Source organism: Vanacampus margaritifer, chromosome 2, assembly GCF_051991255.1.
Source record: "Vanacampus margaritifer isolate UIUO_Vmar chromosome 2, RoL_Vmar_1.0, whole genome shotgun sequence".
NCBI classification, from domain to species: Eukaryota; Metazoa; Chordata; class Actinopteri; order Syngnathiformes; family Syngnathidae; genus Vanacampus; species Vanacampus margaritifer.
The window spans coordinates 55,163,867-55,188,590 of record NC_135433.1 but is presented as its reverse complement, the minus strand read 5'-3'; the positions used below and the strand labels follow the sequence as shown (position 1 = coordinate 55,188,590).

Genomic DNA, 24,724 nt, shown 5'->3' with positions numbered 1-24,724 from the left:
GTACTGTAAATATAATTTAGAAATCGGATGATTTAGTTTAAATGTGGATTTTAAAATGTATACCTAAATTTAATTTGTCATTGATTTGATATGGTTTTAATTACAGGTTTACAACTACTGGTGTGGATGTGAAGTCTTACTTTCTTGACCCTCTCCACTAGTATTTAACATGTACATACTTTCACGTTCACTACATTCCTTCTACATGTTCGTATGTACCGTTGTTCGTAACTCGAATGTTCATAAGTAGGGGAGCGTCTGTATAGAAAGTATATATTATTGAATGAGTCAAATAAACACCTACAAACTGCAGTGAAGGCCTCAAGTTTCCATCTTGCAACCAGTGTGTCGGACGCAGCCCTGTATTCCTATCTCAGTGACTGCATTTGGTTTGGATAGTCACAACACAATGTTTGTGATTATAACACGTGTTACTTTAATGAATAAACTAAATCATTTGTACAGTATATTCATAGTTTCGTTGTTACTGTTACAAGACAAAAATGGCTGAGGGAGCTGACTGGATGACACAAGGAGCCGGGTTTACAAGCTCAGGTGAACAATCTAAAACTTACTTAAGAAACAGACATAGACCAAAGTGACATGTGAAAAAATATGACAAGTTACCAAAATAGAACAAAAATCACACAAATCAAAACACAGATCATAACATAACAGTTGCACCATTCAGCACTTCGGAAACCTACTTGCATCTTAGGTTTATTATTGTGGTTGCCGTTTCCAGTTGCAATGTAGACGTGCATTAGATTCGTAGTGAGAGCAGTCACTTGGAAGCAGCTCAACAGGGCAAACCCATTCCAAAGGTTACTCATTGATGTTTGTTATCACTCGGAGTGGGAACAAGGAAGCTGCTACCAATTCGACATTTTCACTGCAGTATTCTATCCAGTACCTGTGTATCACCACCAGTGTATTTCAAGGATGGGAGTGTATAATTTGTCCAGTCTGTTGTCAGTTCTCATGCAAACAACTTGTAGTGATGCCTTGAGTGTTTGAGCAACTTGTAAAGTGTAGCCATGACAGACTTGCAGGTTTCATTTCAGCAAAACACATTGTCACATTAACAGTGTGCAGTAAAATCTGTTCTCTGCATTTCACCCAACAAAAAGACACCCAGAAAGCTATGTGCTAAAAAGCAGCGCACCTTTTTTCAATAATTGCTTTTATTAGATAGATCTGGAGTGGCCAACTTAAATGCTGGAGGAGGCCATCATTTTTCATCAACACTACTGGGGGACCACATAATTCACACAATTCCTAAACAAATATATGACAAAAATGCTACTTTAAAATGGACAAAATAGTGCATATGTCTCTTTTTTATTGAACCAATGAACAGCATCTTAATGTATTCCATGTTTAATGCATATATAAAAGATCCAGCCTTCTATAATAAAGACTTTGGACTAAGAAAAAACAAAACATATACAGTACCTGTATGCCTGTAAGATTTTCTCCCCAGTTGAAAAGGCCTTGTGCATAACAATTCCACACACACAAAAAAAAAAATAAAGACCTCATTTGTCAGTTACTGTACTTCCAAACCAATCTTGCTTATCGTAAATTGTACAAAGGTCAGAATCAAATATCTAAAGATAAAGAGAACTGTTCGCCTGACCCTCCTTTTCGGTAGTGAAGCTTTGACCAACAATATGTAATATCAAATAAAGTTATATGATGATCACATGATGATTTAATGGTATGAGATTACATGTGCAAATTTAATCTATTAGTTAACTTTTACAAACTGACTTCATGTGTGCCAAAGCGGCCTGCAGCTTGTTTTCAGTCATTACTACTATAGTTGGTGTTGTGATGGGTATAATATTTGCATATTTTACCTAATTCTGTAGATTGTGTAGAATGAATTGTTTTGTGAAGCAATTGAGGCAAAATTGACTGCACTGTAGTACAGTACTTACAGTAAACTAATATTAACAACTACTACTAACTATGCAATAACAGATGAACATTTTTATTAAACATGTAAATCATTCACCATCATTATGATTAGAAATGCAAAACAATATCCATCAACCACATCTGCTTGCCAGTTTCTTGAATCAACATGGATATTGTAATTTTTTTTTTTTTAAACGAAGGAGTCAAGTTGAAGCATATGCAGACACTCCTCGGGTCAGCAATTAATTCACAGATCCTCTGCAAGTGAAACAAAAATAAAAAATATTGTGAGGGACTTGAAAAAACGTTTACACATGACTTTTGCACCAGAGTGTGTCTGATGAATATTGTAGGAAGTAGGTATCAGGTTTCTATTGTTTGAACTGGTGTGTTCTTTTAGTGGGTAAGGTTAATAATTAGCTAGTGATAATACTTAGTGGTTTGTGACTGAGAAACTACAAAGCATTTAGTTTTGCATTTGAGATCCTTTAAAATAGGGGGAAACTATACTCTGAAATATACTCCTGCAAGAAAAGGAAAAAAGAAATGATTTGTAACAGATTGTAATACAGCCTTTACAATGATATAATCTACTGTATTATTATTATTATTATTATTATTATTATTAATATTATTAAGACATTTAGAATGTAATACTTTGGCGTTGTCAATAATCAATTAGTGATGCTGATGTATATAAACAAGAATGTTCCAGGAGCTTTCCTCACTTTATCGAGTGAGACTAGCAACAAAGTTATTGGTGTTGTAAACTCAAGACCAATCTTGGTCTCGAGACCACATTTTCAAGTTATTGGTCTTTTCTCTGACTCAACTCCTAAAAGTTTTGGTCATGTCTCTGTCTCTGACTGGCCAGACTCTGGATTTTCTACTGGTCGAGACCAGCATTGTTCTGCTGTTCATTGTTAAAAAAATAAAAAATAACCTGTAACAGAATTTACTTATTTTTTTTCTGTATTTTAAAAATATCAAAAATAAACTGATTTTACATGTCAAATGTAAAATGAAATATGAAATCACTGTACCTGTATAAACACACAATATTTCTGTTCTTTTTACAACAACAAAAACCTCCATTAGAAATACATATATTGATTGTTAAGATATGTTCACAAATACAAAAATGTATTTAATGGGGGGGGGAGTAAAGATTCAACTTTAAAACCCTAACAAATAATTAAAAAAAAATACTGAGAAATTAACAGTAATTTTACCATCATTTATTTGTGAATTTCTTTTTTTATTTTATTTTTTTTACAAAGTGAAAATAATTACAATTTCCATAATGTCCTAGATGGTAGCATTCATTGATCTAATGAGATATAGGTAAAGGGAAAGCTTGAGAGGGTGAACAATAGGGTTGTAATTTTAAACCCAATATCTAGTTTTATCAACAGTTATTGGCCATGTTTTGAAAGATAAATCACATTATTTTTGTTCATATACTATTATATTATATACAATCTTGTTAAAATTACAGTTATTACAATTATGAAGTAAAAATTGTTTTTACAAGAAAGTAATTTTCTGTTATTTCACAGTATTTTTCTGGCGCCCCAGCTGCAGGAAAATTACCGTTTTTTATTAAGATTTTTTTTTTTACAGTGTTGTCCTCCTTCATTAATGTAATCATAAAGAGAAAGAGTACTGGTTAAAAAGCAACAACAAAAAAACACATTAAAAAACACAATAAATTAATGTGTCACTAGTCCCCCCCCCCCCCCCCCAACACAATGGCCGCCATCTTCGCAGTGTTGTGACTACTGTATATGACAATTTGGTGCAAGGGTCTATATATTGACATGATTTAATTAGCCTTATCTTTTAAATATCTTATAACCTATATCTTATAGCCTATGTGGAAATGTGTTGTTACCTGCAGCCTTGATCTCACCTGTGATCCTCCGTTATGTGGGTGAGGTCTCAGTTGCCGTGGCAGGCATCTCCGCATCATAGCACTCCACTGAAGAGACAGAAGTTCGTAAAGTTGGCTCATTTGGGGTCAGGGTTGCCATGGCAACGACCACCTGCTCCGAGAGCGGGCTCCCTGTCGGATTCGCAGTGGACCTCGGCGCGCCTCCATGCCGGCTGCCGCTGGGTGCCGCCGGGCCTCCGTTCCTGCGCAACGAATTCCTGATGCCGCTGGACACGCGGTTGGACAGCCGCCGGACCGCACCGCCGATGGCGCCTAAAGCGCCCTTGTCCTTCTTTGTAAGGCCCACGTCATCCTCAAGTTCCGCGGATAGCACCTCGATATTTCCCGAGTACCAAAACACCCACCACACGAGGCTGAGGAAGATGATTATGGCGCCGGCGTAGATGAGCAGGTCGTAGAAAAAAACGTTCACAAACACTCCAATGAGAAGGACGAGCAGTCCTACAATGTCGAAGGCCACTGCCAACCAGAAACAACAAACACAGCGACCCAGACCCCGAAACGCTGGTTCCATGTCAGCGTCAGTGGGCCGTGCTCCGCAGGTGTCATGTGTCGGTAGGGCGGCTGTAAGGTGAGCTAGGTGAGAAGCATGGGGGCGAGGGCGGGGCTCAGTTGAGGAGGGAACGAAAGGACACCACCTGCAAGGTGTTCTATTTTTTTGTTCCTGCTATAAAACTTCTGTAACAGAGGTAAGCTTATTGCTTCCTCACGGGTCAAGCATCGTGACGAAATACAAAAATAGGCTACTAGTATGGCCTATCTGCAACATAGCTATAAGCCTACTACTATTTTTTTTGTTTTTGTTTAAGTTAAGATTGGGCCTGATGATTGACGGTTGCAAAGGCATCAAATATGAATGAGCGAAGATAAAAGAGCAGCAAACTGCTCGAGTGCGAGTCTGTGTGGGAAGTGCCTGCGCGAGTCTGTGTGGGAAGTGCCTGCGCGAGTCTGTGTGGGAAGTGCCTGCAGGGCTCGGGCTGTAGCGGATAGCAGTTCTGGAAAGAATGGACATTCTGTTACCACTCGTGGGAATAAAGCGACTGAAGTGCATTGCATCAATGAAGTCCATTGTAAAATAATAACTTTATTCAATGGGGTGTGGGATCTAAGCAGTTAATTCATAATCTTTTCTTCCATATTATTGAAAGCATGTGGTAATTGTAATCAAACCTGGGTTCTATTATTAAGCAACGGTATAATGTGGTTGTGAGATGCTCCCTGGAAATTTCATTATGTGCACTTACACATCATAGCATCAGTTGGCAACAAGGTTATTTTAGTGAACGAAAACTAACAAAATAAAACTAAAATTAAAAAAAATATTTTCGAAATGCTATTAAAAAAAACTGAAGCTATATTAGAAGTTTACAAAACTGTAATTATAGCGAGAATGTCCTTCGTTTCCGTCTTTGGTAATTAGGCTAATTTAATATATACATGAGTGTTTGGGGTTGAACTTAAATGTGAGTTTAAGTAGGCAATTTTTTTTTCGACATTAACCGGAAAAAGGACGTTCGAAAGTGTTGCACAGAGCGACATCATGCAGCAGTCAAATAGAAAATCACCTTCAGATGACGTCGCTCCTAGTCACAATTTTGCATTTTGCAAGTTTGAATTTTGGCTCCATATCTTGTTCACAATACACTTAAAAAAAACTAATACTAAAATAAAACAAAAAAACTAAACTAAGCATTAAAAAAAATAAAATAATCAAAACTAACAGAGCCACCAGCTGAAAACTAATGAAAATTAACTAAATTTAAAAACAACAACAAAACAAAATAAAAAAACTATAATGGAAATTCCAAAACTAGAGTCTAATAACCCTGGAACTTGGCAACATACTAACAAAATAATCACAATCAATGTTTATATTTTTCTCATAAATTTAAGCATGCAAGTCTGGCAAAGATTTGTGTTTACAAATATTTTTTACTGCAGGAACCATGCTGGTCTAGCGGTAAGCAAGCAGTTTGATGTTTGACTCTCCGCACACTGGTTTGAGTTTGTAACTTTGCATGTTTTCCCGTGATTGCGAAGGTTTTCCCCGGAGACTCCAGCTTCCTCCAACATTACAAAAACAGAAGGTGGAGACAGTGAAAGCACAAAACAAAACCTCCAGGTTTCTGCTAGAACACGAAAAAGGCTATTAGAACAACTGAAATGTATTTTGGAGGCTGATCAAGGGCACTTTAAATGGTGGTCTGTGTTGACTCCCATTTAAGGCGAGTTTGAATGTGATTTGAACACAGCCACCTGACCTTGAGTAGCCCAGCCAGAGCCTAGACTTGGGACCAAATTGTGCACCAACACTTCTTGTCTCTCAGCACATCTCCACCCTACTGCCATAAACTATTGCTCCAATGTGAGCATCCTGACAAAAACTGCACATCACAGACTCCCAGTTAGCAAGTTAATCTCACTGTCTGCACAAGGCAAAACTATATCCTCAAAGATCCTTACACCTACAGTTTTGCCATCTCAAAAGCGATTCAGATCCATAAACACAAACACACCACATATGCTTCTTGAGCAGTTTCCACCTCACAGCTATACACTCTGAACTTTATAAGTCATGCGACCTTACTAATGTACAATAACCATCTTAAGAGTACTGCCTATGCATTTGCTGTGTAAGCAATCTATTCTTTGAGGCCATATCCTGTAAGTGCACCCCCTTTTTTTTTTTGCTACATAAAAAAAAAAAATCAACTCATTATGGGATGTGGGCAGAATTTTGATGGGAAAAAATGTTAACGTTTCACTTTGGAATATGGCTTTGATACAAACTGTGGGGAAAGCATCAAGCGCTGATTCATTTCTAAATTAATTTATAACACCGGTAACTCTAGGATAACTGCCAATGCAAATGCATTGCAAAGACCTGCAACCTATTTCTAAAAAAAAGAAAACATCTTTATTTTGGAGACAGGAGTGTGCAGATGGAGTCGAGAGGAGAAATTCTTGGTCATGGTCCTCAGATCATGTATTGACAGGCACCCAAATGCGATTGAAGGGCATCGAAGGGGGTTAAAGTTCCATTTATGAGACATTACTCGTGCAGTAACTCAACACAGGCGCGCTTATGTTTTACTGATGTCAATAAATGCATTATAAATGCATTCCTTATCTTAACTGTGCTCAACATTAAACATTTCAGCATTGTATTATTATAAACCATGGCTCCAAGAACACTGATGTTGATAATCATTTGTCACAATGTTACCGCTGTCGTCGTATTTCTGCTGAATACTGTAAGCGCCACAAGAAAATAACAGCATGATAAATCCACTCTTAAAAGAGAACCGTTTTTCCAAATATTTTATTGTCATAGTTGTTTGCTTTAATATTTGAGCACGCTCAAGCAGACAGCCAGAACGCCACACAAGAAACCAAAAACTGGGTAAAAGCAAAGGGAGTCATGAACACCCAAATAAACATTTTGGTTTCAATTGTTGAAATTCTTTCAGACTATTTGTATTTGCAGCACTTTTTCTGAAATCACTTTATATTCCAAGCAAAAAATCTTGGTCCACATTTGTTCACAGGTATAACTGTCATTTGTCATTTACGAAAGCAAGAAAATAAAATGGAATAGGGAGAGAGAGAAAAAAAAAAAATCACTTTCCTGATGAATTTACCAGACAAGGGAGGTTGGGGGGGCTAACCCAGAAATGGCATAGCTGAGCTCTCAATATGAGAAAGCTGACTTGAGTGGAATTCATCTTGGAACCGGTATCTCTTTATCACGTTTTTTTTCCCTTCTGAAACTGATCATCGACACACAGAAGGTAGGCAGGCGTCAGAGGGAGGTGTCTTTGCCGCTGACAACACTGGGCGGGTTATGACCGAACTCCAACTGTTTCTTCCAAACTGGATTTTTCCAGCAGCCGCGTCTTCAGTCTCGCTCTGCAACCAGCTTCAGAACCTTACCAATAGCGATGGTTTTACCTGAGAAACATGCATAATAATTTGTCGGTTTCATTTTATTTGGCAAGTGTTGCTTTTGGCAGCCACTCAAGTTTTAGTCTTAGTCTTTTGGATGAAAATGCACATTAGTTTAGTCATTTCTGTAGGAGATATAGTCCAGTTTTAGATGACGAAAACCCCCCAAATGTTTTAGTCTAAATCTTCATGCTACCGTATTTTGTTAGATTTGTGCCACAATTACAAGTATGTAAGAGGAAATTTGGAGCACAAAAACACGTTTTGAATGCCCAAAGACCGTTTTGTGAACTTTGTCCGCCAAACCAGTTAAGAAGAGGTGCGCGCAAGCATGTGGCATAGGCACACTGAATGAAAGTGTGACTTAATTTTGTTCAAATAAATGACTAACACGATCAAACACCTTTAGATAGATATGTGGTGTAGAAGTAAAGGGCGTGATAGCTCCGGTGTTAGCCAAAGCTGTCTCTCGGCATCGCACTTCAAAGGCAAGTAAAGAATAAATGTTGTATGATAATAATGAGCCAGTTAAAAAGACAGTAAACCTAAGACAGTCCATCAACTGGAATTCATCCACTCCAAAGGAGTATTAGTTTGTTACACTTGCAGTGTATAAACAATGAATTAAGGTTAATGTAGCTATCACCAATGGGCTATAGCGTCTTCGGCAAATAAGCATTTAGTGCTCAAGGAGAGAGGATGTCAACATTATACATGCAACGCATACAAGGTACATTCCTTGAAAATGGGCGTTACTACCAGATTGTATGGTGTTTTTCCTTTTCAAAATTGTTTTATATAATTTAATATTTGATCGATTTAACGTTTTTTTCTAATTTTAAAATAGTTTTTATATAGTATTGATAGTTTTTTTTTTTAACCTGCCATAAAATAACGTACCGTACATTGTGATTCGTCCAGCCCTTCTAAGCACATTATAGTTAAAAAAGGTATTTATTTAATGTTTATATTGATCAGTTTAAGTTTTCATAGTTGTGTTGACCTCTTATTAAAGGTTAACTACAGGAGTTTTAAAATAAAATCACCTAAATTCAGCCTTTTTTCTATGCATACTTTATTTTTTTATTATTAAAAAGAAAACATTTAAAAAAATAATAATAATCCCCATGTCTACAGATAATGAAATATTTATATCGTGAAACGATTTTCTGTCATATCGCCCTGCCCTACTACAAAATACAAGCTATTCATGCAATGTTTTGAAGGCATTGTGCAAACAAAAATAAAATTACACATGGACAATCTTCTTTATCTTACAAATACGTCATGAGAAACCTAAACTATATTGTTCTACTTAGTACTACTACTACGACTGAATAAATTGGGAGATGCTTTATTGGACTGTGCCACTGTGTGCAGTTGCTTTACCTTCATCCCGCAAGGTAAACCGTCCCATCTGAGCAAAGTCTTTAAAGGTCTCGAGGCAAATTGTCCCTGCCGTGCGCAGACGAGCAATGCAGACCTGGTCTTGTTTAACAAATCGTGGCCGTGTCTTACTCTTCTCACCTGACTTTTTGTCTACCAGACAGATTAAGGCCTGAAGAGGGAAGAGAAGCACACACAACATTGGTATTCATGGAATTACAAAGCAGAACTTTTTTTAAAAAATAAATCTGCATCCTTTTCTTTCCCCCACACAATTTTCTTCCATCAACTTTAATCTCATCGATCAGCTGACTAGTGACCAAAAAGGCTTGCTTAATTGAGACTCATCAGATACAAGTAATAATGCTATCAGGCATCAATAAAACAGCTCCATCCTCTGAATCTGCTCAGACACAACTTGTCTCTTAAAACAGAAATCTAAATGATAAGTTTTCCCTATATGATAGAAACACTTTCAGATTTATAAATAAAGTACATACTATTGAAATATGTATACATTTCGGTAACTAACTCTATATAGTCGCAGTTCGGCATTTGGAATTCCCCTCGACATTTTTTGAAACCTCCCCCCCCCCTTTGCAAAACTCACCTATTCGCTGCACTCAGTTTGAATAGTAGGGGGATCCATGTAAAAGTAGTATGTACAATACAAGCAGATAGATACAGTATAAGGATGTCTTTGTGCTGAGTTGGAAATGAAGTAAATACAAAAAAGAAATGATTGCTTCTTGAGCAACGCTGTGTGTGTCTGTTTTTTCTTTTCTGTACATGGATGGAACCGAAATAAAAACTATTCATTCATACAAATCACACCAAACTTGGCTTGTCGGCGGTCAAATCTCGCTTGCTTCCACACAAACCCGGAAATGCAGCGCCAATGAGTGACGTCAGTACACTGGTGGTGCGTACACTGCTGCGTTCAAGTGCGCCATAGAAAATTACCAACACATCCACTCCTGCTCAGTCACAATTTAAGATGCGCTTTGGAATATGGCACCGTCTGATTTAACGTGAATCGTGTTGTCACCTGTACCGATTTTGCCCGGAGTTTAGTGATACACTGAATCTCTGGTCATCTATACCATTGGTGACCTATTTTGGTTTCAAATCGGCGATTTTCATGCCTGTAGTACTCTTATGAACTGTCCACAACCTTTTTGTACTTACCGTAATCTGCACCTCTTCAATGCACGTGTGAATGTGTAGGACAGCGTTATAACCGGGACAGATGATGGATTTGTGTTCAATGATGACAATCTAAAAGGAAAAGACGTACAGCTATGAGTTTGTTTACAGGGGCTTTTCCACCGCCGGAACTTTTGGAGAACTTTTCAATTTACCTAGGTAAAATTCAGTTTACGTCAGTTTGTGCGTTTTTCCACCAACAACAATTTCCTTGGTAATTCAATTCCCCAGGGGGCATCCGAGCACTCTCTCAGCAGCAGGCTGGAACTTTTGAGGGGGCGGGCTGCGCTGACCAAGGCTGATTGGTCACTTGACTCAATACAGAAAATGGAACACAAACGCTATGATAAATGGACGGATGAAGAGGTGCAAGCTCTTTTGAGCATTTATGCGGAGGACACAATCCAGCGGGACTTCGAATCTGCCACACGAAACGACAGAGTTTGATCGCGTTTTAAAGATGTAATTTCACTTAATTGACCTTCAGCTTCGCACCACCACTTGCCGGATAGGTGGGGTAGTGTAGTTTGTTTTTCACTACCGCATACATCATCAGACTCATTTGAATTAATGACCGAGAACTACAAGACGCTGTGGAAACACAAATCGCACATTCCCTGCGGAACTTTCACAACCAAGAACTCCCGTTACCCAGAACTCAAAGATCCTGGGCTTGTTGGTGGAAAAGCAGCTTGTGTTTTTTGTTTTGTTTATGGTTTGTTGTTCTTAACTGACCTGGGCATCAAAGGTGCGCCCAGAATGGCAGAGGTTCTCTGCATTACACAGGATGAAGCCAGGAAGGATCTCCTCCTCTTCAATGCCCTTCAGCCGCAACTTGAGATTTTCTCCAGGTCCTGCATCGTCTGTCTCCACGTCATCAGACAAGAGGCTCAGCACCTCCACCACATGCTGTTGACACATTATAATGACATTCACATTACAGGAGGGTAACAAAGGAGAATTCAAGTGTCGAACACTTTATTATCCGTATTAGAGAAACACAGGTCTTACCCTATTCGGCATCATAACAAGCTGTTGTGCTTTACTTATTGAGCCAGACTCAAGTTTTCCTAGAATCACAGTGCCCATGTCCTGTAGGAAAGACATCATTAAGAGTAATGTTATTGCTTCCGTTTGAAATACAAGATCAAGCTTGAGACTTGAGGATTTTTTACTAAAAATCATACAAGACCAAAATCTTGTTAGGATATCCCAACATTACTTTCAACAAGCAGAACAATCTTTCAATACCTGCCTTTCCATGACAGTTTTTCACTAAATCTAAACGATATTTCTACTATTTTAATAAAATAAAATTTAGACTTGTAGGTGTTTCCATTGAAGAGTGTTTCGCTTCTGAGGCATTCTCATAATGTCCCGTCTCGCGAGATCTTGTAATTCTGTAGGAGATGCTCATGTATATTTACGGAAGACTGCGGTTACGATTACTTTAAAAACATCTCTCTCCCCTCATCGGGCGGAATCGGGCGCGCGCTTACAACTCGCGAATGCTTTGGAGGGATAGAAAACTGATTTTAAAACGTCGTTTTCTATCCCTCCGAGGCATACCACAATAATAAATTGTCTGCATGCATGGAGTGGCGGTCTTGGCTCTATATCTAAATTGATTTGTGCTTAAAAATACTTGCCATCACCTCAGGAGGCAGTTCCGGCACAAAAGCAAGTGACCTGTACTTCCTACTTCCTTTACTCCGTGACCGGGCGAGGGTCACATGACCACAGGGAATGTGGGGGGAAAAAAGTGACAAAAAACACCTTATGAGAGAGTAAAAACTTTTTTTGCTGTAGTTTTTTAAAAACCCTGTGTTTCCAGTTTGGTTTTGCGCAACTTGCATTTTGCACAAATCTGAGGATAATGGAAATAGCTGAAATCACGCAACAAAGTTTGTTCAGACCAAGTCTTGTCACAATGACCGAGGACGCGGAGTCCATTCAGTAGGCAGTATAAATGATCTAAGTTCGGCCTATTGGACTGTATCCACAATAGCAATCAAGCATAGAGACCACAGATGGGAGGAGCTGGTTAAAACCAAACAAAAAAAAGGTGGCATGCCATTGAATTGAATTTATTTTTCATTTAAAAAGTCCAAACTAGTTGCAGATGGTCGGAAATTCATGAAAACAAGTTGCAGAATGCCACACATTTTGCGATCATGTGACTCAACTGTTGGGTAGAGTGCGGCCACGAACGCATAGTGTGCCAGCTGCCTTTAATGGTAGGCTTCTGTTTCTTGAGGTGGGTATGAAATATAAAAGTGTGAAAAAAGTTTAATGTTACCTTGTATTTGTCTACAATGGGCAATCTGATAGGGCCATCACTTGATCTGTTAAAATTTGGCAAACTGTCCAGGTGTGGAATGAATGGTAAACCTCTGCAAAAAGAAAATATGGATACATGTTGGAGTTGGAGGAATGTGGGGGAAAAAGAAAAGAAAGGCTTTATATCTGGTCATATTTAGGAACTTACGTGTACCAGGAGCACATATCAGTCGGCTCCTTCAGGTTCGCTCCTGTTAGCCCTGAACATGGCATGAAATGAATGTCTTTCTTTGGGTTGAAGCCCACCTTCTTCAAAAATGGCACTAGTTTCTCCTTACACTCTTCATACCTGAGCATTGAGACAGAAAGGGGGGCGTGTATGGAGGGAAAAAAATAAAATCTCTGATACTGCGGTCAAGTGGAACCTTGGTTTACCAAGTTTATTCACTCCATTGGTCACGCTCCAATGACAGCTACTTGTGAGCAAACACAAAGATACAGAGCTGTGTGACAATTGTGTGCAAGAAAGCACAACACATTCCGCGTGGATGCGGTGACTGTTCACAAAGTGACACTTACAGACCCATTCCACACAAAAAGACAATATCTTGGAAAAGTTTAATAATTTTCATAATTCCATTCGAAAAGTTAAACTTTCATTGATTGTTGATTCGGGCCCACAATTTAAATTTAAAGTATTAATTTATTTATTTTTACCGCTACATAATTTGGGCTTCCAACTTGTAAAACCCACAAAAATAGGGTTTCAAAAAATTGTGCTGTGAAGAAATCGCCATGTATACTTTTCAGTGCTTTGCAGGGGGGGGGGGGGGGAGGATGGGGGAAAGAAGACAGAAATAGAATCACATCAAATGAATGAAAATATGGTATTTTCAAAACGATATGTCAAGCTTCAGTATTTGATTTATTTGATGTGATCCTGCATGCAGATTTTATCTTCCAGCAGAACCTGGCCTCGGCCCATACCGCCGGTAGCACCAAAACCTAGTTTGAAGCCCATGCTTTCACACACAGTGCTTGAATGGCCAGCCTTCTCGACCGACAAACTATGGGGTAATATCAAGAGGAAAATGACAGCCAAAACTATGTACAAATAAACAAAATAATACTTTAAATTGTTAAAATTGTGAGCCCTGAATCTATAAGCAACAAAAGTTTAACTTTTTGAACAGAATTATGAAAATGATTCAACTGATGTTCTATTTTTTTTAATGGGTCTGTACATGGTGAACCAAAGCAGTACGTCAGAAAATGTTTCAAAACATAAAACACTGTTCGTACATTCGTAACCTGAAGTTCTGTAATGATCTTTAGTTTATCCTCTGCACTAAATCATGAAATATTGATGTGATTCAAGGCAAGAGCAAACACTTTTCATTTATGAGCAAATCAATAATCAGATCTCTATCTTATAGATAAGACACAAGCAGTACCACATCAACTTTTCAAAATAAAAATGGCGCAGCTCGATTTCTCAATTGTTGACCCTTGCACAAAGTTGGCACTGTGTCCTCAGTATTCAAAAGACTCCAATTGATTCTCACTGATTTAATCCAGCCACCAACACAAAACTAAAAGGTATGTCATGCCCCACATATTAGAATGCCCAAGTGATGTACTGTAAATGGATTATGATGAAATATAACTAAAACCAACTCTATCAATAACTAATTTTAATTAAATATAATCCATCTAGCCATCCATAACATTTTGAAATCAACTGAAAATAAAGTTTTGTTCAAAGTAAAACTATTGTTTCTTGTGAAGAGTTGTGAAAGATCACACCAAAAAACAGTAACTATTCACACACACAATCTACTTGTGTGTGTTCTTATGCTCATTAAATGCTTATTTAATTATTGCAAAAAGTATGATCCGCAAAAAATTAAATATCATTTGAAACTCATCTTACATTACCAGTAAAATATATCTGTTACAGATTCTGATGTTAAAAGATGCACCAAACGATAGATGTTAGTATCTCAGCTGATGTGAATAACTTCAACATACTTCCTTGACACCACTACTTCCCTATCAGCCAGGGCTTTCCCCAAAATGCAAACCACTAATGGGCAGAAGGGGGCTGTAATGCTTTTTTTTTTTATACAGAAAACAAATATATCCACATTTGATTTAGAACACACCCCTGCAAACTTTCCCTTGCTTTTATCCCACCACATATTTAATAAAATGAAAATGTGAGTCCAATGACTAAAAGTACAAATCTTAATTTTGTTCTTCGCTTGGGACAATTATTTAAATGCAATTACAATTTAGCAAAGGAAGCAGTTTCTGTCATGTCCAAATGAGGCACAATATTGCAAGGCTAACACTCTTTATTTATAGTGTGATCATTTAGATGCATCTACCCACCTTTCTAGGCTCCAGTTGACTGTAGGGTCATCCATTTTATTCACCAAAACAATCAGGTGCTTGACACCTGCTGTTTTAGCCAACATGGCATGCTCCCGTGTTTGTCCGCCCTTTTCAAAACCTGTTTCAAACTCGCCTTTCCTGGCAGAGATCACCTGGAGGACAACATTTGTTGTGTTACAATTTAACTGTAAATGACATCAAATATAACATAAGAGATGCAGAACACGTCACCAAGCATTTGATTGACATACAGTGCTAAATCCAGACCATTATACTGCAGTTGAATTAACACAATTTGTAACTGACTGATCGGGTTATGATATACAATTTTCAATCTGAATGAGATTTTGCATTGTACGCAAACAGTATGCAGCACAATGTACCAGGATCCTTGGCCTTTTCTTCTCTTGCTGTCCATAGGCCTACATATGGAATTCATGACTTTGACCATCCTAACTTATCATAGCCGTAGGCACGCAGCTCAAATCTCAAGTTATATCTGTGCAATGATGTTATGAGCCATAATGAATGGTGTAATGCATGGGTGGCCAAGTTCGGTCCTTGAGAGCCCTTATCCAGCCTGTTTTCCATGTTTTTTTCCACTAACACACCTGATTCATGATCAGGATCGTTATCAGGCTTCTGCAAAGCTTGCTGATGAGCTGTTTATTAGATTCAGCTGTGCTGAAGGAGGGAGACATGGAAAACAGGCTGGATAGTGGCTCTCGGGACCGAACTTGGCCACTCCTGGTGTAATGAGTAGCGTAGCACAACATGTGATTTATCATGGGAAAGCTGAGATCATTCTCTTTCTGATTAAGCCAAAACTTCATTTCGGAAATATGGGCCAATGACGCGACTGGTTTTGCTGTGGTGGGTCACATATAGGGATGGGTACCTTTCACATTTGAACCGGTACTGTTCCAATACGCTGTACCTGGGAATCGATACCGGTACTCAACGGTACCAATTTTCGGTACTTTTGTACTCTCTCTCTCTTTTTATGTATTTATTTTTTGTTAAATTTGATTTATTAATTTGTTTGGGTGGTAGAAAATGTTCATCATTGTTTATTTAATAGTAAAATCTTTTTAAAAATCAATTTAACAATTACCTTTCAATATATAAAAAATATATTATATATAAGAAAATTTTATTCAAATGAGCAAGAGAGGAATAGTAAAAATAAAGGTTTAACATTTTACAATTACTGAAGTATAATTAATAAACATAGGTTAATATTACAAAAAACAAAGTGTGAATCTAAGTTCTGTGTAATTAACAGCAGTAACTATATAAATTCATAATAATTGATGCAGTTGTTTTTCAAGGACGTAAAGCCTGTCGCACGATAAGCTCGAGTTTGAACCCACGACTAAAATATTAAAAAATGACAGTTGGAAAAGGACATTACATAAACAAAGGGAATAATTTGATTCAAATTAATCATTTGAATGTACCCGACATGGTCTGTAATGATCACTACATTTTGGCAGTAATCTTTTTCTATTTAACGATGGTGAAGCCGTGTACATTGATTGTGCTATACTTTATATACTTAATACTAGATTTGTTTTGGCTTGGTGGCGAAAAAATCTCGCTCGTTTCCAAACCCGGAAATGTAGGCATCCCCGCGCCGTTTGCGGCCGGGCCAAGACCAGGTTGCTTGGACGCTGCGGGGCAGACCGAGGCGGTGGCGGCTTCTCTTCCGAGCCGCCCGTCACTACCGCCGGCCAGGATCCCGCGAGCCCTGACCACGCCCTCGTTCTTTGCACGTGAAATCCTGTGCGAGTGGGTGACATCAGTGCGCTGGTGCACATTGCGTTTAAGTGCGCCATGGAAAATCGTTAACTCTTCCACAACAACTTTTAAAAGACATGCTTCAGAACCGAAACATGGCACCGTTTGATTTTACGTGAATTGATGCTCGAAAGTACCGACCATAAAAAGTACCGTCTTCGGTACCCTAGTCACATATGACCCATACAACAAGTACCCATACATGCAGACAGCATTGGTGTATGAAGATAAATGTATATAACTTGAAATTGGCTTAATGCATTACATCTAACACGGATAATATGCTTTCACCACTGCGAGTGTCTGATCACGTATGCAATTAATTTTGAAGAAACATGAGCCTTTTCCTCTACCCACCAGCACAGCCAAATCAGCTTGTGATGCACCTCCAATCATGTTCGGCACAAAGCTCTTGTGGCCTGGTGCATCTAAGATGGTAAAGTGCTTTTTGTCTGTCTCAAAGTATGCCCGGCCCACTTCCACCGTCTTGCCTTTGTCTCTCTCCTCTTGATTGGTGTCCAAGGCCCAAGACAGGTACCTGAGAGAGAAAATTGAGATGTTATAATCGTCCATATTTTTGAGGAAGACCAGGGATTTATTTTTGTATTCTTTACAGTTTCTTTTTAACAATAATTAATTTTAAATAGTTCACCAGTGAGCACATTTCCATTTTGTAGCTTGAAAAACAGACAGGACAATAAACCCACTTACCAGGTTTCTCGGTTCTTCTCCTTTGCCTCTCTCTCATACTTCTCTAAGGTTCTCTTATCTACCATGCCTGTAAGATACCTGATGTGAGGAAGTGAACAAGAGAACATATAAGATGAGTAATTGTGTAATTTCACCCACAGTATTTTTGAACTGACTAAAACAAAAACAGTGCAACTTACATGATTTGTCCGCCAATAGTGGATTTTCCAGCATCTAAAGAGGAAAGAAATGTTATAGTGGTGCACAGTCACTTTATTCCTTTACATTACGTAGACACAAGGCGGGAAAACAACAAAAAGGAATTACTTGTTTCATCCAACTTTAACTATAAATGATTATCTTCATATCTGACATTTTTTAAAGTATAAAAATACTGTATTATTTGTTTGGTTCATCTTATTTGACAGTTGGTTAATCTCAGACAGTTTAATGCTGTTGTAAATTATTTCCTCTAATTTGTATGGTTATACATTCATCTGTATATGGCATTTAAAAAAAAAAGGTTTGTGTTTTAGAACAATATTTGACTAAAAAGATGTTTTCTTCACAACAGCAAGACATATTGTCGTATTCAAGTATTGCTGCTTGCTATCGCTCAGTACTCAAATTGAAGAACTTCATTCTGGGAAAGCGTAAAGACGAGTTAAGTGTCATGTTTGGGTTGCTTTTGCATAATTTCCCTCCACTCATACTTTCCTGTTTGTATATGACATCGTCAGCAAGGTGTATGCAGTATAGATGCTATTCAATGACGTCACAGGATGACATGATGTCACGAGTCAGCGACATATGGTGTCTAGTTTAAAGCACTCTCAGCCATGCTCCCATTGTGTGAATAGCAAATGTTATTTTGTAATAGATAATGTCCTCTTCAGCTTCCTCCAACGTTACTTGTGTAAAGATGACGTGCGGTACAAGTTGAAGCGTTGTTGGATAAATGGAATCAATTGCATTATTTTGAGACCAAGTTCACTTTTTCCCCGACCGCACGTTTACTACAACAACATTGTTGACTCATAACTTATTTTCATACATTTTGACTTTTAGGCTGCTGAAAAGGAAAACAGAGACCTTAAGGAGGGTATTTGGATAAATCGAAACTTTTTACCACTAATATCTATTTTTAGCCAGAGCGGGTCACATATCACGATCACATTACATTACAGTAAAATGCATTTTAACTAGTTCTGTCAGGCGATTTAAAAATGTATCTAATTAATTACATGGTGAGTAATTAATCTAATTAATTGATTTTAATTTCATATCTGCTCACGGCCCCCAAATAAAGAATTTGAATTCTAGGAAATTACGGAAAATTATTTTTACACAGGGTAAAAATCACTGCGTTCTTGTTAATAATCCCACCTTTGTTCTTAAATTTGCCATTCAAAGGTCCAAGTAAGCTTGCTCTCCTGTGTCATACTCGCATCCATGTCTGTTGTCAGCCTGCTTTTGACTATGCGCATGTAGCAAGTGACGCGCCACTGCAGCCTACGGGTCACTCAATGGACCAAATTTAAAATGCTTGCGAAGATTTCACTTCACATTTATGGAACCTGACTAAATGAATCCACAGGCATCATTAGGATCCATTAGGCAAGGGTCATAGTCGAGTTGGCCAAAAGGGCAGCCACCTGCACTACTGGTATTGAAATTAGAAAAGCCAAATGGTAGCACTGATCACACCTGTGTTTCGATGTTAATCCAAAACTAACTAAATCACTTGGAGAGTTATTGCCTGATTTGCAAATAAATGGGGAGACTAATCCAGCCACTAGGCTGCCGTTTGGATATTCTATGTGGAAAAGCAAAATGACATTGCTCTGAGACTTCTAACATTAATTGCGTTAATTTTTATTACGCATTAATTAATTTGCAGCATAATTAATTAATCTAATTAATGCAATAAAATAACAGCCCTTATTTGAACTTTTTTAAATTTATCCTTGCAATTCTTTTGGTCCCCTCCTTTGTTAGTTCACATTCGACATTCCGTGCACCCGTTAACGGCACACAATGTGTGGCAAATGCAGTCATGTGAATACCATCTATACCAAGTATAATTTGCGATAAACTGCTCAGATTTGTTCATGACATCATTATATGTTGCCTCAATGTGAAAAGGGCTTTTAACCACAGAGCTGGAAGAGCTGCTACCATTTATATGTGCTATGTCAGGGATTTGTAATTAGTTTGGATATTAAAGGAAGTATGACAATGACAGCATCTCTTTATTGTTCTCACTATTTGGAGGTGGAGCCAAGTTTAGGCAGGCTTGTTTCGCTGAAGTGCCTCACATGCCGGGTGAGTATCGCTAGGTCGTTCATCGAACTGCGAATAGCTCAAACTTTGCCCATGATGACAAGAATTGTTTGATAATGTCTCATAGAATGCTGGGTCGATACACATTTAAATACATATGCATCAGCAGTGTTGTTAGTTCGTAACAGAGTGCTAAATTTGGGTTTTAGGGAGGTGCACAATAAAATTACATTATATATTTTTGTTAGTTTGGAAAAAAATCTATTTGGCTTTGCTTGAACAACTCATTTAGAAACACTTCATTATAAATTCTTTACACTTAAATTTATATTGCAGTATATACTGTTAACGTGAAGGGATTGCTTTTATAGAATTGAATAATTTTTTTAGCCCATATCGTCCAGCACTATCAAGTGCATGTACGGACACTAATGTTGCATTGACTGAGCAAGGCAATATATTGAAGACTCATGCTTTTACAAACAACTGCATTCAGTACATTTGTCACAATTTATGAGCCATACATTTATTTGCACTGACCTACATGTCCGATGAACACGACATTGATGTGTTCCTTCTTGGGTGCGTCTGGTTGAGTAGGGGGAACCTTGGGTGCAGGCATTTCCTCTTCCTCTTCCACCATCTCTGACCCCGTCTCCTCAGTTGTTGCTACTGTCATTGGTCCACGGTCACCACAGCACCCACCTCCTGGCTCTTCCTCGTTTGGTTCAGCTTCTTTCTGGTCCCATGGTTCCTCTGGGGTCATTTCCGTGTCACCATTCTCCATTGGAACTGCAAAAATATTTCAGATTGACTTTCTTCAAATAACCATTTTAAAAAAGTACATATAGTCACTTGTCAAAAAAAAGAATGCAGAGTTCAACAGCCAATCAAGCACATGCTAGACCGCTTGCAGTCTTAGTTTTTTCAGTATCTCAGTAACACATTTTGTTGTATGTTATCTATGACCAAAACAATTCCAAGTTATTGAGGAATTGCTTTTTTGAAAGTGACTGGGAAAACGTGTGTGAAAAAAACTCCAAGAAGCTCAGAGGGGCCATTCACATAAAATAGAAATTTCTTTAAGAGCATTACAGTAATTCGTTACAAGACTTGCTGTAACACTCTCTGTACAGTACAGAACAACAAATGTCAAGAAAATAGATCTCACTGATGAAATGCTCGCTGACACACACCTAAGACATTGAAGCCATACATACCAGCACTTTCTGTCACCTCCATGGTGGCTGTTTTTTCAACAGCAACTGAAAAACAACATATCTATTATGCAAAATGACGACTGTCAAGCATTATTTCATGTCCAGTAATGAAACATTATTAGTATGCTATATGCACAACTATTTGGTTCCCAATCTGAGGGGTTGGTTGCAAGTTATTTTTCTGTTGAGCAAAGAGGCACACAATAAATAGCAATTTGATTTTGGTTCAGGTTTGTTGAAATGCAGTGATGTACGCTTTGTTATCATTAGATTTTGTAAAATATGTAAAATCTCCATAAAATCCCATGAATAATACTCCCCCTCAAAATCATAAAAAGCAGGGCGGGGGGGGTCTCTGTATTTGTACAATACCCCAATTTGCTGGTATCATTTATTAACAGAGTGAATAATATAAATCAATAAAAGATTCAAAACATCCCATTTCAATAAAGTGCAGATGCTTTTAAATCCAGGTTTAAAAAAATAAGCTATTTTCCCATACCTATGATTAAGGTGTTTCAAAGTTGTTGTTTTTTAAAATATTTTCCAAAGTCTTGTTTATGCACTGTGCACTCAATTTTTTATTAAACAATTTGTTTTATTTTACTTCACATTAAATGTAACTGCTTTTAAATGTTGCATTTTTATTATTTATTATTATTATTATATTTTATTATATTACATTATGTATGAAATGCACCATGAATCACTGATTTTGTTTTATGCTTTTTTATAAACAATGTGAAAACGTTGTATAATACCCCGCTCGATTTGGGATCTTTTGGGGCAGTGGATATTTTCCTGGCAACTCTCCTGCTAGCACTATTTTGCCATTAACTGTCTGATTGGTCAATTACCGGACCGAGTCATGAACTGGGCGTGGTTGCTGCTCGTTTCACCTTCTTCTGTGTTTTTTAATGTCAGTTCCATTTTGTTTTGCCACCAAAGATAGGCTGCTATCAGCATTACCAGGCTAACAATTACAGAGCATAGGCTGTTTTCAGCATTAATTGCCTAACCCAACCTATAACACTCAAGAGCATATAGGCCAGGGGTGGGAAAACTGGATCCAAAGTATGGTGGTGATTATTAATTTAAAATTTTTAGACAAAGGTAGATCTTCTCAGGTGATTAGCATACTAAATAAGAAGAACATACCTGATGCTATGAAAGACATAAGATGGCTGATGGCAGTAGGTTAGCGTCCCACAAGGGCAACAGTATCATGGAGCTGCTATGTAAAAACGGAAGAATGTCCCATGATAGATTGCTCAAAAGATGAGACACAAGAACACGTACTAGTGGAATGCTAGAGCCCAGCCAGTCTGGGCTGAGATGAAAAATATTGGACTGATTGTTGATGTTAGTTATACTACTATTATGTATGGCTTAATAGAAAATAATATATTCTTAAGAAAAACAACTACTTTCAAACTATTATAATGGTTGGTTGTATGAAACTGGAATACCAGGTGTATAATGAGCACGAAAAATTTTGTCGTGGATGCAACACTGTGGTTAGGCAGATCCTATGCCATTTGAGAAAAGAAAAAAATAAGGACAAAAAGAACATGTACCCATGGCACATCTTACAATTGTAAAATTTTAGGACTTTTAGGAGATATTTGTATGGTTTTAAATGACTGTGACCCTTTTCTTGTAAAACTGTCTTTGCTTGTTCCTTTTATTGGTACCTTGTATTATGTTTGTATTTTTTATGTGTAAGCAAATAAAGTTCTGTAAAAACCGCAAAATTATTTTATTTCTTTAACCACAATTGCTTGATTAACAGCCTTATATCAGGGGTGGCCAAACTCTGTCCCTCAAGGGCAGGAGTCCTGCAGGTTTTCGATGTTTCCCTGCTCAAACGCAGCTGATTCCAATCAACAGGTCCCTTATCAGGCTTATGCAGAGCATGCTGATGAGCTGATCATATATCAGCTGTTTTAGAGAAAGAAAACATCCAAAACCTGAAGGATTCCAGCCCTTGAGGACAGAGTTTGCCCACCCCTGCTATAAGGCTATTATCAAGCAATTGTGGTTAAAGAAATAAAATGATTTAAAAAATGTTATTAAGCAGGATTTCAACTTATGACCCAGCGCTTACGAGGTGACGCCTTAACTGTTATGCCACGAGCTAGTACAAATTAACTGGTGCAGAATTTGTATTTGTATTTCTGGAACAATTCACAGCAAAATAGCAATAAGTGGCAAGTTGCCGGTCACAGCAAAATATCCACTTCTTTTTCTTTTAAGGAGTTTTTTATTTTTTGTGTGTTATTCACAGGACTTTACAGTACAGTGCATTCTATTTTGGGCCCAATGCAACACACGCCTAATTTGCTTCTTGTGCTCACAGTTTATGAAACCCTGTTCAACATATTTGCTAATAAAAATTAAAAAATAATAATAATAGCCGTAACAACAACAAAACATTATTATTATTGTTTGTCCTCCTAAATAAAATAGAACAGAGACATGTAGCTTTCCTTTATGTCACCAGTTGTGTCGACCATTGCGTAATTAGCGCTTTCACACTTATTTACGCCTGGAAACTGTCCCTTAACGAATATCTCAATGAATCTTCATGCGTCACAGTATCCGCGTCACACCATACTAAGGTCAACACGTAACAGAGTCCAAAAAGGTTAGCTTTACCCGAGTGATTCACTGAGCTCATATATGTTAAACATGACAACTGTTCCAAGTTTCATTCATTTTCCTCTACCACTGACGTGTACCGTTAGGCGAAGTAACGGTTGGCACGCCACACGAAACAAACAGGGCGGAGAGTTCAGCACTATCATGAAACCACACCAGCTACCTTAGCACTCGCAGCTAACAGGCTAATGCCGGTTGGATCCACTAGATAATGAACACATCTAAAACCTAACAAAAAGTGATACCATTCCACAACAAGTGTATACAAACGCAACATGAACCAAAACACTTAGCGCTGTTTTAATTACAGCGCACCACACGTCAAATCATAATTAAAGTAGACCGCACAGTTGTTATAATACACGAACGCGTGTCTGTAGAGTAGCTCGAGGGTTAGCACCTGCACAGTCGTGCTCATGTTAACGACTAGCTTGTTGCTAACGTTGCTACCCAACGTGACAGTCGGCTTACCCATTGAATCGAGATTTTCCGAGTGTGCTTTCATGGCAAATGTCGGGACAAATTCAGCGGCGTTCACATTGGGAACAAATGGTTTAGCATTCACATTTAAGCTCGTGAAAGCAGATTCAAGCTGTCCGTCGATTGTGGCCTCCACATCGTCCTCTTGTTCCCAAGAATCAGGGGCAGTGTCTCTCGGGTCCATCGTGGGTTTTCAATTTTCACTAGTGAGATTTGAGCTACGCAGTACTTAGGCTACGTCAAATGTCCACCCAAATCCCGGTGTCCAGACCACACCTTTGATTGAAATAAAGCGTCCCAACTCGAGGAGGAATGTTTTCAACCCGACCTAGGTGGAATATAGCGGCCGGTTTCTATCGGTAGAGACGCCAAAGAGGATATTCGACTCAGCACTCCTAGACACAGTCCGCGTGAGCTCATGCGTCCCTTCAACTGGACGTACTGCCCGCAATGACACATGGGATATGAAGTCTGGAAATGTAGGGGAAAAAAACTCGCA

The 24,724-nt window shown here is 38.2% G+C and overlaps 2 protein-coding genes across 3 annotated transcripts; both read right to left on the bottom strand.

The window, feature by feature from the left end:
* Window positions 1–358: 358 nt before the first annotated feature.
* Window positions 359–4,422, bottom strand: LOC144044034 (transmembrane protein 238). Its single transcript, XM_077558215.1, has 2 exons — window positions 3,836–4,422; window positions 359–2,181 (listed from the first exon to the last, which is right to left on the bottom strand). The coding sequence occupies exon 1, from the start codon at window positions 4,389–4,391 to the stop codon at window positions 3,849–3,851; it is 543 nt and encodes a 180-aa protein (XP_077414341.1). The 5' UTR covers window positions 4,392–4,422; the 3' UTR covers window positions 359–2,181; window positions 3,836–3,848.
* A 2,760-nt stretch (window positions 4,423–7,182) lies between these two features.
* gspt1l (G1 to S phase transition 1, like) lies at window positions 7,183–24,657 on the bottom strand. 2 transcript variants are annotated; one of them, XM_077557466.1, is made up of 14 exons: window positions 24,217–24,657; window positions 21,085–21,129; window positions 20,405–20,656; window positions 17,782–17,815; window positions 17,603–17,680; window positions 17,249–17,429; window positions 15,089–15,243; window positions 12,903–13,043; window positions 12,714–12,807; window positions 11,426–11,506; window positions 11,150–11,323; window positions 10,397–10,486; window positions 9,212–9,380; window positions 7,183–7,828 (listed from the first exon to the last, which is right to left on the bottom strand). In XM_077557466.1, the coding sequence occupies exons 1-14, from the start codon at window positions 24,407–24,409 to the stop codon at window positions 7,776–7,778; spliced, it is 1,740 nt and encodes a 579-aa protein (XP_077413592.1). In that variant the 5' UTR covers window positions 24,410–24,657; the 3' UTR covers window positions 7,183–7,775. The 2 variants fall into 2 exon arrangements, with proteins under 2 accessions (XP_077413592.1, XP_077413593.1); XM_077557467.1 differs by lacking the exon at window positions 21,085–21,129.
* Window positions 24,658–24,724: the final 67 nt, after the last annotated feature.